We start from the raw sequence: 13993 nt of genomic DNA on the forward strand, positions 1-13993 counted from the left end.
CTTCCATTTGGAATGCATTTATTCCATGAGATTGAACTGTTACCATGAACTAATCAGTCCTAGAAATGGTAGTGGTTTGTAATCAATTTCTAAAGTCTCTCTAGTTCAGCATCCCTTTCCAGTGACCCCTCTAAGGACAATATGTCAAGTTAAGAAGTACCAGGATTTCTAAATACTGAAACTGGAGCAAAAATCTTGAGCTACTGCAGGAAACAAGCTCTGTATTCTAATTTTCTGTTTCTTAAAAACTGAAAGGTCAGGTTCTACTATTAACAGGAGACAACTGAGCAAGTTAATCTTTTCTTTCCATTTCAGAATAGTGAATTCTAGGATTCTAAAGGCAATGCTCTTTGCATGTATTAATATTATTATTTTACCACTGTTAGTTGTAATTATTTGGCCTGAGGCCATTCATAAAACTAAAAATCATTGACGAAGTATTTTCTAAGACAGAAACTTGGTACCTTTTGAAATTCATCTATCTATTTATAACTTCCTTTAGAACACTGGTGTGACGTTGGTTTTGCTTACTAGATTACAAGGTTTCCTGCATATATGCAAGCTTGGTATAACATTTCCTGCTTTTTCCATGCAGGTTTTGTTGAAATCTCTGTGTGACTAGAGTGAACAGCAAATATGTCCGTAACGTCATCCTTAAATTGGTAAAGGGACCCTCTGGAGTAGCCAGAGGAAATCCTATTTTCTATTTTGTTGCCTTCAAAAATTTCACATGACTATAAGTGGTTAATTAAGGACAATAGAGCAGGGGTATCAAACTTGTTTCCACCGGGGCCACATCTGCTTTGCAGTTGTCTTCAATGGACTGTATAAATGTAGGAGAAGTTACATTAATACAGTCCTAAAATTACATTCGTCCCTTTGAAGGCAACCGCAAGGCTGATGTGGCCCCTGGTGAAAACTAATTTGACACCCCTGCAATAGAGTGTAAGAATGTAAGACACAAGGCCATTGGGACTTCCTGGCCCATAAGTTCTGAGGCTTCTTAGGAAACTCTGGCAAGATGTAGCTAGATGCATTCTGCCAGCACAAGGGTTGATGGGACAACTTTGCTTCTTAAATCTTTTTGTTCCACCTCTGATTGGCTTCTCTTCCTAGCCAGATGCAACGTTAGAGAAGCATGACCAAATACTTTAGATCTATAATGCTCATTGGGTGGACCCAGTTGGCTGGAATTACTGGAGAAAATTTACTTCTCGGAGCCATAAAATATTCTACTACTACACAATGGAAAGACTTGCTGGGCAGATTCATACCACTGTACTGCAAACATTTCAAGATTGAATCAGAACAATATCTCTCTTCTTCCAAGCACAAAACACAGCAGACTGGCCTACCCTCTCTCCTAAAAAGGTCTGGGTTCTATAGGAGTTCTTCAGAAATCACTTAAATGCTATTTCAACTATCTCCCCTGTAATCAGAGTGTTAAAAGCAAACAGGAATTTGAAAGGTCACATGAGAAAACTTTCTCTATGCATAAAACTCCTCCTTCCTGAAATAGCAATGCTAATGTCTGATCTTTGGCATCACTGCATAATTATATTGTATTTTGTCTTCCCTTAAAGCATCCTGTTCTGGTAGCAGTTAGGTAGTGAGGAGGCCATAGGAGGTACGTCACAGATGGTGAGAGCTCTTGTATAAGCTCTGTAATAAAGACAAGGGGAAAGGTTACCCTAATTATTATGTAATGTATTTTCTTATCTTTACTTAAATTAGCTTGTTCACCTGTTTGTATTTCCCTTAAAACATTATTTAATTACTTGTAACATTAAGGCACATACCCTGTACACGTCTTAGAAAGTTCTCATTCTGCATTGCTGGGATTAAGCCAGCTAAGGTATGCCCTCAGGTTGCACGTTTTCTGTAGAGAGGTTTAAAGAACAGGCCTTCCTACAACATGTATTTCTAACTAGGCTTCTGCTAACCAGATCAAGCTGTGTTGTGATTTGGCAAAGACCAGACTCACTCATATGATTGACAACATATTTTTCTAGGGCACAAACAGCCATTGCTGCTGCTTTGAGAAATGTTCCCACAATAGAAAGGCAGATATTTAGTAGAGGAACAGCACACATATTTGCGTAGTATTGCTCAATACTGAAAGTGTCCTATTCTTATTTTAGTAGGTTTGCTTGAAAGGGACTCTGAGTGGCAGAAGGAATCATCAAATCTACTTTATTTTTAAAAATTCTCTGCGATGCGTGTTGTTAGAGTCTTCGTTGATTAATGAAGGTGATTTATTGGCTTAGCTTAACAGTCTGTCTTGTGGATACGTAAGCTCTATATGGAACTCTGTTCAAATATGCAATTGATTGACCGATTTACATGAGTCCTTAAGCTCAGTTTGAATTGTGAATCATTAATGCCCCAATGAACAATAATGATTAAGCAGTTGATCTTTTGACATCATAGTTGGGAGGAGGTTCTGAGAGGAAAAATGAAATTAAGTTAGTAGTCTGATAGTGGAGACTAAATTGCCTTTCAACACACTGCAGGTGTTATCTGAAAGAAGTTGTTTCAGTCAACTCTACTTTTCGGCTATTCTTTGAGAACAATCCATCATAGTATGTTTTAGTCAATGAAATTACATCAGCAGATTCAGAAGTATTTAGTTGTATGTGTAAAGAAGTCTTCTTTGGACAAATAAATTTATCAGTATGACACATGCAGCTTTCGTTCCATAGTCTGTCTTGAAAGCTTCTTATGAGGGATTCATTATGCTGATGGCAGATTGTAATAAGTGAAGATCACTTTTTTTTTCCACTGCTTTTATTAGCTTGCTTAGGAACATACATTTGAACAGTGAATAATAACTTGTTTGGTATGTGTAGTTCATATAGCCTCTTGATTGATGTCTCTCCTGCCTAAAATTGGCTTGTACTGTATCAGCTATTAAGGGATTTGAATTACTACGAAGTTCTAGGAACCATTATGTTTCTTTTATGAAGTTCTGTATGAGTCTGATGTATATGTGATGCATTTCTTACAGTTCCAAGAACAGGGGAAAAGACAGAGCTTTAGAAAGCTCATCCTGAATACGAGAGAAATAACATAGGAAACAGGCTGACCACTGTTCATAGCAAGTGATGCTACTGCTTCCAAGTATCAATGAAGTTGTGGAAATTGATGATGCAATTTGTCACTTTGAAAGATCTTTTTATTATGATTAGCAGCAGCAGTCGTTCTGTATATTGAAAAGGAGTCATTTCAAAGAAAGATACCATAAAGACTATGGCTTTAAATGTTTCCCTAACTTTTAAGACCCACCTCCTATCTCAGTGACACTGGTGTCTGCCAGTAGTATAGCATCACCTACAAGCGCTCGTGCCGTGTTTGAATGGCTTGAAATACATGCCCTTTGCACCAGGCAGTTAAATCTCTGCATGGTTCATACTGCCACCATATGAGATCAAATACTGCATCACTGAGGCCTTCCTGCACTTCACAAATGTGACCCCTGCTGTGTGAGGAATGCTGTTTCCTCTTCCTTTAAAGGCAAAGAGGCCCTACCTAACTGAGTTTGTCCATCCAAGTTTCCACAGTTTCTCACATAAGAAAGAGGTCATCATTGGTGGGATGTAGTACAGCCAATCTGAAATGAATCCACCTCATAGTATCCCAAAAAATTCTTTCTGTACTCCTACCAAGTCTTTGTCTTCAGCTTTTTCTTTTATTGAGGCTCTGTGGATTCTTAAATGTTTATGCCAGTTGCCCGCATAATTTACAGGGTCACAAATGAAGTGCATATGCATATGTGTAATAAATTTAATTTCTTTTATCTACTGTGCATGGGTTGATCTATGTTATGTCTTTAAAGTGGCAGTGATGAAGGATTGTTTTTTATTTGCTTATGCATAAAGCAGATTTTACATTGCTGTGTGAAAAACTATTTACTTTCTTTGTATTGTCAAATGTAGTGTGCTCATTTTATCTTTCTCTTACTTGTCTGACCTCTCTCCACAGTCATGGAATGTACTCCCGTTAAATAGAGTTTGGTTTATACTTAGCTAACACCTCACATAAGAAAAGTTGTCCTTCCCACCCACTCAGAGCTGTCCAGCTCACTGTAGACCTTGGACAAGTCTCTTCATTTCTGCATTCTCAATCTACAAAATATTTATAAACATGATGCATTTCTTTTGACTGGTAAAATGCTTTGAACTTCTCAGGAAGAATGGGTTGTAAAAGAGTCTTAAGTGTTCCATCCCTCTGCCATGAACAATAAATCAGCAGCTGCCATTGAGCTGGGTTACTATATATACACTTTTCAAGAATCCTTCCAGAATTCCTGTTTCCTGTCTATTGTATTTCAAGAAATGTGCAGTTCATCTAGATTAGGCAACTGGGAAGCATCCCTTTCCATAGGCTGTTAACACTACTTCTAAAATAAATAAATAAATCTATATGAGAATTTTTCTCTCTAAGGGAGATTACTAAAATATTTCTACCAGAGTCTCTTTCTTTCAGAGCACAAATTTTCTGTAGCTGTCTCTGCGTGACTCTTTTTTGTTGGAAAATCTAGTAGTTTCTAGTGTGCCTACAGTCCATGAGATTTTTTAAGTCTGTTCTTAACATATCCTTGATTTTTCTGCCATGACTCTGAAGTCAATGGGAGTCTGTCTAGAAGCCTTCTATGATTGACTTGTTGAGATAGTGACCAATAGGTAGTCTTACTCCCAATACGAAAGATGTAAAGCAGATCTGATCTTAACCATTATGTATTTTCATATGTGTATGTTAAGGTGATCATTAGGTTTATTAGTGTTGGAGGGGCAGGATTGTTTAGGGAGGGTTTATAAATGCAAATATTTTGATTGTTTTATCTCCCTGTTACGCGATTCAGAAAAATCCAATTTTAGGAGATATCTTTTTCTGTACTTTGCTCTCATTTGTATGAAACAATAATTTGGCATATAATAGTCTGGATTTCGTTTTGGTTTTGTTTTATTCAGAGAAGCATTTTTAGTGGCTATGTTTGCTTACCTAGGTTTCACTTGAGAAGTAAAATTTTCTAAGCTGGGCAAGAAACTCTGAAAGCTCAGTGCTAATGGTGGTGTTTGCGTTAGACAAGACACAGTTCAGTGAGATGCAGTGTGCACCTTCATTGTCTGAATGTTAGCAAGCAAAATTGACACCATATGTGCCCAACTATAATTGCTCCAAGAGGGGAAAAGAGAAACATGTCAGAACATTTGAGTAACACCTAATTCAACCCATGGTTATAAATAAAGCTGATGGTTGCTTAAAAACAAAAGTAGGAAAATATTATGGTTATATTATTCCTCAGCAGTGCTTCCTACATAGGTGAACTTTATTACAGAGACAACACAAGTGAAAAGAAACATATAACAACTTTTTATGGTATTTTTATGTTATTTTATTTTTTTCGCAGTAAATAAAGTGGTTATGAGGCTCCAAGGAAAACGGCCCAGATGTTAGTAAGTTGTATGAAATTTAGTGGAAACAAGCTGTAAAAAACATAGTCATAAAACAGCCTGTCAATGCCACACATCTGGACAATGCAGCTGTATGTTCCCGCTGCTGTCATCACCCTAAGAAAACTCAATAGCCTTATTTCACCCCAATTAGGCTGCATACCAACAGAATCAGAATTACACAGGGAGGGGGTGTATTTTCACTAAGACAAACCCTGTCAAATTCCTTTCAAGAAGTTTTTATCTTTTGTTCAGGGCTAGTGCCTCAGACACTAGTCACTTTGTAGACAGTACTCCAAACTATTCCCCTTGATTTGCTATCTGTTAAATGTTTTTTAACTTATTGCTTTATAAAAAGTAATTGCTTAATGTTGCTTCTTTGTTTAAAACCTAAAAAAATGACATTTTACTTTAAGAACTATGTGTCTGTTAACCCTTACATATATCATAGAAATTTTCTCCATTCTGATTTTATCTCATACCATAGCAAATGTAACTTCATTTGAGGTCTTACGAACCAAAGAATAGCTATGCATCTTACTGATACGTTGTTTTTCAGAAAGTGTGGCCATTTTGATCCTCATGTTGTATAATGTGAGCTAGCACTTTGTCATTTCAGAATGCAAAATATGTGCCAAATGCAATATTTAAACTACACAAGTAACAGTTACTTTGGGTTTGTTTTTTTTCTCTGCAGGTGATAGAAGTAGCCAAAGCCATTCTGGATAGGGGTGAAGAAATTCCTGTAACACTAACTGGAAAGCTGTTGAAATTTCAACTGCTTTGTCTCAAACAGAAGGACCTTCAGAGAAGAGAAGCTGAAAAGAAGGTACCAGAGAATGCCTCATGGAGGATGCTTAATTAATTTTATGAAAGCACCTCCATTCTAGTGCTGTTTGCACTAGTGCTTTCTCATACTTAACTTCCTAGATCTGTAATTGGAGAGAAATGTGAATAGAAGTTTATCTTTTGAAGTTAATTAGATTTTGGAGAAGAGGCACCTACTCAAATGCAGTTGACACAGGGAAAGGGAAAAAAAATAAAATAAAAAGAAACATGCAAGAAGTCTTTGCTAGATTAATAAGTAGTAGTGATTTAGCTGAGTCTCATGACCAATCAAAAATAGAGATAGAATCTGGCTTCAGCTGAATATATCTCTGCTGAAGTAAGGACAGGAAAGGTTATTACTTGAAAGGTATCAAAGATAGATGCAGAGCAGCACTATGAAGAAGTTATTATCATGAATCACCTCTCTGGAGGAAATTTGGAGAAGTTATCTGTTCCATCCTCCAGCCTTAGGGCAGGATAAAATACACGTAAACTATTCCTGGCAGATGTTTGTTGAACCAGTTCTTAAAACATTCTACTGCTGTGCTTTCACTTTTCTACAGCAATCAGTATTACTGCTCTACTATTTCTGCAATTTGGAAAATGTTTCTAACCTTATCAAGTCTGTTTTCATTTAAACCCATTACTGCTTCACTTTTCACTGTGTATGGGCACAGTTCTTACCTTCCCTGTTACTCATTTAACTAAAAAAATACAGATATATGTCATGGCTACTAGGTTTTGATTGTCTTTTCCTCTCCTCTGAACTCTCTCCAAATAGTTCACATCTTCAAGTCTGCTTCTCAGAACTGCTTTCTAGCATCTGTAATTAAAACAAAATAAGTTGTCAGTGGTACATTTCAACAGCTTACTGAACAGTTGGCCTTTACTATAGTCCTTTACTAGCGATCATTCGTGCAGCTGAAGACCGCTATCAGAAGGTTTCATAATTGCAGCAATAATTTACCTTGTTAATTGATCAAAAACTATAATGCAAAATGCGACAACATGGAGAGCTAAGCAGTCTATGCATGTAAAAGATGCAAGAATAAAATTATTTCATGGATTTTGTGTAGTTGAAAAGTCTGTAAATTTCTTTATCCATAATTTTATTTGTGGGAATAATTGGTGGATGAAGTATAGCACACAAGTACAAGAACATTAATGCTAAATGATAAATTAAAGTTGTGTCCTGTTCCCAGAGAAGTCAATTGCAAAACTGATTAGCAAATTATAATGTAAGCCACAGTAATATATGAAGAATCTGAGGAAAAAAAAAGTGTTTTTAATCTCATGAGAAATTGAGAGGCTGAAGCTATAAAACATTTTTTTAATCCTGAATGGAGAAAAAAATGGCTTTTCTCTTAGGTATCAGCCAGTTCTGATAAATAAACTGTAAAAAGAAAAAAAAAGCTTATAGATTACACACTTCAATGTTAAAATGGAGCCTTTAGCTTTGATTTAGTGAGATTCTTCTTGTAACTGTAATTTTATTTCCCTGGATAATCTGATTATAGTCGATATTGAAGGCTGAAGAATCTCTGGAACTTAGAATTTCTTTTCTGTTTTAGCCAAGCAATCTGGACAAAGTTGTCACCTCCTCTCGATTATATCTATATCAAAGTATGACAGACATGAGAGCAGCAGTTGTAGGACAGAGTCAGGAATTGTGGAGCACTCTCGGCTATGAGTATGCTCTGCAGTGCAGAAACTGGGTTTTAATTTAGAATTCTAACTCTAAGTTGTCTGCCATAAAGTTTTTAATCCTTTCTAACTAGCTTGTACAGTACAAGTTGCATTGCCAACAACTCGGGGGTTGAAACCAGGACTTTACTAGCAGATCAGTTCTCAGAAAGCCAACATAACTGTCTGTTGTGTTTTAGTTTAGTTAATATGAAGGACTGGCAGGAGGAAAGCATAAAGTGAATAAGCAAAAATAAACCATTATGAAATTTCTGTATTTCATCAGAAGCAGAAGCTTGTCATAAGTTGTCAGGTGTATGCATTTAAATTAATATGCAGAAGAGAGTGTCTCTTAATTAGAAAACTGTTTCAGGTGGTAAGGTTCTGTAATATGAAGTTTAAAATAACAAAATTGCAGAATGTAAAGCTAATGGAAGATTAGAAACTCCACAAAAAGCTGCATCTTGTAGGGAAGGAGAAATACGATGTTGAGAGGAAAAAGAGTCCTAGAAAGGAGAGACTTTTACTTTCTGAGCTATTAAGGTCATCTAGTGTTCTTTGTTGGAATCTTGGCAAGTTCTCAAATGTCTCTGATTATTTGAGACTTAATTAAATAAAATTATGCAGATGCAATAGATAAAGCTAATTGTGAGCTTTGTAGCCTGATGATTGTATCGTCTGTTTTGGTGTGTTCATCAGCTTAGAATTCAAAGTAGTAGTATCAAAATATTTGGTTTGAAATGTCTGAAGTGGCATAAACTTGAAAAAAAATAATAAAAGGATCCACATCTCCCATTTCACAGCACAGATAGGTTGAAGAATCTCTTGAAGGCATTTCTAAATTTTACAGAAAGCAAAAAGCAGGGAAAGATTTTCTGCTTTAGTTTGAACTTGAACTATACACAGCTTCTGCAGCTGGACAGTCTGCTTTTCCAGTTGGATCTAGGGAAAGCAACTGTGTAGACTCAACTACCCTATCTCATTTGCATGGAGAGCTCTTCTCATTGCATTAGTAGCTTTCTAAGTGACACCAGCAGGATGATAACAGTAAGTTAATAATGGTTTATTGTCTTTAATTTAACTTTACAATCCTTAAGTGTCATTCTTGCATAGTTAGTGCATAGCACTGCTGCTGGGTAGAAATAAGGTGAAGGCTTTCTTGCTCTTACAGCACCTCACTTTACCTTAAGATCTTACGTATTATTTTAATTTTAGACTGGCGCTGAGCTTTCTGGATTTATAGTGTGAGGCTTTGGGATACTTACAAAATCTTTTTTCATTCTTTACTCTTAAATTACTGAGCAGAACTCAATGTAGGTGGTTTTGTTTGAAAATAAAGAGAATGGCTGAGTAATATCCTGTGTGAAATGAGCACAGGACTCTTGGTTCTATTTTATACCAGGCAGGTATTTACATCAAAGAAAAATGGTGCTGGTACCATTTTACACCATACTCAAGAGTGATAACACAGATAATAAAGACTTAAGAAAAATAGAGGTTTTGTCTTATTTCTCTTCAGTCCAGGGAAGGTTTCTGGCTGATGCAAGTGCGATAGTAGCATTGACTAAAGCACAATGATTCTTTACTTGTCTTTCTACCAGTATGCATTTCATTAGTTTTGTAGGTAAAATGTCTGCTTACCTCTCACAGTTCCTTTTCAATGTGAAGTCTTAACACTATGATTTAGTAGTAATATAATAAGCTGAATGGTGTGTTTCAGAAGGATAAAGCAGAGTATTCAAGACAACTTTACCACATCAACATTATAGTGGCTGAGAGGGAAAAGTACTCACATAAAAAAATTGAACTACTAAAATTTTACAGCAGTCTGCCCTTTGCTCTGTACAAAGGCTACAATGAGAACTTAGTTTATTCGTCTCATCAGGCAGAAGAAGAGAGACAAAAGGGAAAAGATGGAGGAAAAGAGAAACTTGGCAAGAAGGGTTCTAGTGCCAAGACATCTGAGAAAGAAAAGAAAGGAAAAAAGACAGAAATGGGCTCTCTGATGCCAGTCACTGATAAAAAGGACACCCAACTGAAGCGACGGGGAGAAGTGAAAGAGGAAGCCAAATATATTGGTATGTAAAAAATGCAGATATACTACTGATACACTTGCTAGAAATCTTGCAACTTAGCTTCTGAGTACTTTGTTTTCTTTTATTTTGAAAAGTTAAGATCTATTTGGCAGTATTAAAGCCTTACCACTTTGCATTTGAAGAGGGCACTGTGTTCTGCTCAGTATTAGGATAGATTGTGCAGCCCAAGAAATAAAATACAGATGAGGTATATGTAGCATGTTGACATCAAAATGTTTTAGCATGTGTGAGATTAAAAGGAAGTGGCTAAACAAATCCTACAGAAAGCCTTTCTTTCAGAAAAATTTTGGAATAACTAAGTACATTTGTGTCAGAATCCAAAGGTGGCTTTCTCCTTGTATCATAAACTATAACAGACCTGTCTACCCTTGTCTGGGGATAAAGCCAGTTTCTGTACAAAGGGAATATGATTTCACTTACTGTAAAAACATGTGGATAGAACTGAGACTTGAAGAAATCTACTCCAGAAACAAGCTATGTGAGGTAAAGAATAATATGCTAACTAGTGCTGAGAAAATCTTTATTCTTACATTACAAAAAATATTGGAGAATATGCGTAGCTCTCTTCTTTAGATCACAGTTGTATTTCATTTGGACCATAATATATTTGAGCTACATCAGCATAAACAGGATCACTCCCACTGGAGAAGCACTTGCTGATTTTTTGGATGCATTATGTGTACCAGCTATTACCTAGTTGAACTGCTGCAGGCTTTCATCACTCTTTCATCAGACCTTCATCTGCATCACATCTGAGATCAATGACACTATTCAAACATCTAAAAAGTGGTCCAGTGTTTAGAGCAAGTCTCAATCTCTCGAGGCTGACAAAATTATGCAAGAATAGAACAGTAGCTATCTGCAGATAGCTCCTCCTGTTCGAAGATAAGGTTTGGCTATAACATTCTTGTGATGATTTTAAGGTTTTTCAGGGCCTGAAGGCAGAAGTGTTCGAAAAAACATTCATGCCTTTAAGAATCCAACTTGAAGTGATGTAGAGAACTCATGTCATCTTACTAAAATTGGTACTGAATGTACAGTACAGAGTGGCTTTGGATGGGTATTAATGTGCTTCCATTAGGCCACATAGAAAAAATTTTACCAGCTCCAACATTTCTGCTCCCTTCTGCCTTGAGTAATGGGCAGAAACATCATGTACCTGTGTAAGATATCCATACTTTGCTGCCTTATTAGTCACAGTTAATGAGAAGACAAAGTAAGGAAAATACAAATTGCCTCCAAAAACTCAACAGCCGTGAAAAGTATCTTTGTTTAGTATGCTTAGTGGCCTTATATGATGAACTAGTAGCACTGCTGTTAAACTATGATTTTGTTGACTGGGACTTGTCTCATTAGTCCCAAGGATATTTACAAAATGATGATATTTGTAGATTTCCTCACGTGAGAAGTTGTTGAGGTATTTTGCGCTTGGTCGCTTGTGTTGTATTTAATTTGTACTGAGCTGAAGCCATTTTGAACAATTCACCACATTCATTGTGCATCCGCACAGGTGGGATTAATAATAAGCAAATTGATTCTGAATCATTAAAAAAAAATTGTATTCATTGGATTGATTTCCATTCTGAAGACAGTAAGGAACTACCTAACAATGGAAAAGATAATCTGACCTTGCTGCTTCATGAATGATAGACTAATTTGGTTGGAAAAGATCATTAAGATCATCAAGTCCAACCGTTAACTTAGGACTGCCAAATCCACCTCTAAACCATGTCCTTGAGAACCTCATTCTACCCATCTTTTAAACACCTCCAGGGATGGTGACTCAACCACTTCCCAGGGCATCCTGTTCTAATGCCTGACAACCCTTTCCATGAAGAAATTTTTCCTAATATCAAATTTAAACCTCCCCTGGTACAACTTGAGGCCATTTCCTCTCATGCTATCTCTTGCTACTTGAGAAAAGAGACTGACACCCACCTCACTACAACCTCCTTTCAGGTAATTGTGGAGAGCGATAAGGTCTCCCCTCACGCTCATTTTCTCCAGGCTGAACAGCCCCAGTTCCCTCAGCCACTCCTCATGAGACTTGTGCTCAGGCCCCTTAACCAGCTACATTCTCCTTTTCTAAACTTGCTCCAGCACCTCAATGTCTTTCTTGTATTGAGGGGCCCCAAAACTGGACACAGGTTTCAAGGTGTGACCTCTCCAGCACCGAGTACAGGGGGATGATCACTTCCCTAGTCCTGCTGGCCCCACTGTTTCTGATACAAGCCAGGATGCTGTTGGCCTTCTTGGCCACCTGGGCACACTACTGGCTCATGTTCAGCCACTGTTGATCAACAGCTCCAGGTCCCGGCAGAAGCCTGGCAGCTTTCCAGCCACTCTTCCCCAAACTGGTAACATTGCATGGGGTGTCATGACCCAAGTGCAGGACCTGGCATTTGGTCTTGTTGAACCAACCTCATACAGTTGCCCTCAGCCCATCAATCCTGCCTGAACTGGTATTACCGGCGTTAATTATGAGGGTTTTGACAAGGAGTCCATCTAGGAAACGTGAACCTGTTGAGCAGGGAACAGCCAGCAGTGAGTCAGCTCATACCTGCAGCTAATCCTTCAGAATTATTACAGCTAATGTAATCTCTTGTAATTTACTCTGTATGTGCTCCCTGGCCTGCTTTATGCAGGATGAAATAGGATAGCTTAAACTACCATTAAAGCATGTGAGTGTGCCTTGACATTACACTCCTACTTGAAGAGAAGGAATTACAGAAATGCTGCTACAGTTAGCATTCTGCTTTTAATCAGCTTCTCCAGTTTTTCTTCTGATGCTTCTCTAAACAATTATTACTTCTGACTTCTATTCTTCCTGCTGAGTTCTAGGTGGTTTGCTACAGAAGACTTCAGTCTAGTGCACATAATATTTTTAAACTTATGTCATTATCCCAGTGCGGCTATAAAAGAACTGTTTCTGTGACCTTAATTTGCAGTATCCCTATAGCGTCAAGAAAAAAAATGAATTTTGTTTAGCTGTTGAATGTCTGTGCTCTAAACTGTTTTTGTTGTGTTTTGGACAGATGATGAACCAGATGATGGTGCCCATCATTATTTTATAATTTTGGATTTCCACAACCCTCAGCTGTTGCTTGTGATGTTTCAGCTTGGGATTAACATTTCAAGCATAATTAGAATTTCCTCTGAGAATTATGAGCCCTTGCAGACATACTTGGAAGGAATAAAACTTGAAAAAGAATCTTTACTTTCACCTGAAGGTAATCTGGTCATATCAACAAAATCTGTGTAGAAGGGAGACTATTTTATATTCAAGCAAAGACTGCTCCTCCTGTGTTTTTCTCCTTCTCCGTGCCTTGTGTTTGCACATAGTACCTGTTAGCAGCTGTGTTTGTCAGTGCAAATGGTATTGCCATTGGTTGGTCACAAAACCAAATGGTTTGCCAGTGCAAAAGCTTGCCTGATCTGGAGAGTAGAAAGGAATTGACTATGCAGGCAGTGGTTGCTGCCACAGTTTTCTGCAGCAGCCACCAAAGAACATTTTATCAAATGCATACTTCTATGAATCATTGGCCAGGAAAGTGTGTTGCTAAGCAAACTTGTCTCATTTGGTATTTTCAAGGGAAGTGCACAGCTGACTACTTTGGGACTGTGGCCCCAGCCAGAGAAGAATATGCCACAGAATAACACCCTGTGATTGTACTCAGCTGTCCTCAGGCTGTAACACCTATATTGAACTGGCATCCTAGTGAACAGCAAGCCAGATATGAGTATCGATGAAGGGTAACCATACTGAGCTGTAGTAACATAGCCAGTAAATCAAGGGAAGTGGTTGTTCCCTGTTACTTAGCTCTCATGAGAACAACAGTTCTGGGCTCTAGAGTACAAAAAAGATATTAATAAACCTGGTTGAGTCCAGCAGACAGACACCCTATTAGGAATGGCTGAAGGAGTGGCTTGCTT

The 13993-nt window shown here is 37.6% G+C and overlaps 1 protein-coding gene across 1 annotated transcript in view; it reads left to right on the forward strand.

Annotated features, from left to right (window-relative positions):
- The window catches only part of SPAG17 (sperm associated antigen 17), a gene marked incomplete at both ends in the record, with an annotated part of 111743 nt that overhangs the window by 13891 nt on the left and 83859 nt on the right, over positions 1-13993 (forward strand). Inside the window, 3 exons of the mRNA XM_080349735.1 lie at positions 6151-6282; positions 9856-10042; positions 13096-13290. Of these exons, the coding sequence (XP_080205861.1) occupies positions 6151-6282; positions 9856-10042; positions 13096-13290 (514 nt within the window). The remainder of the gene's footprint in view (positions 1-6150; positions 6283-9855; positions 10043-13095; positions 13291-13993) is intronic.

Source organism: Nesoenas mayeri, assembly GCF_963082525.1.
Source record: "Nesoenas mayeri genome assembly, chromosome: 1".
Taxonomy (NCBI): domain Eukaryota; kingdom Metazoa; phylum Chordata; class Aves; order Columbiformes; family Columbidae; genus Nesoenas; species Nesoenas mayeri.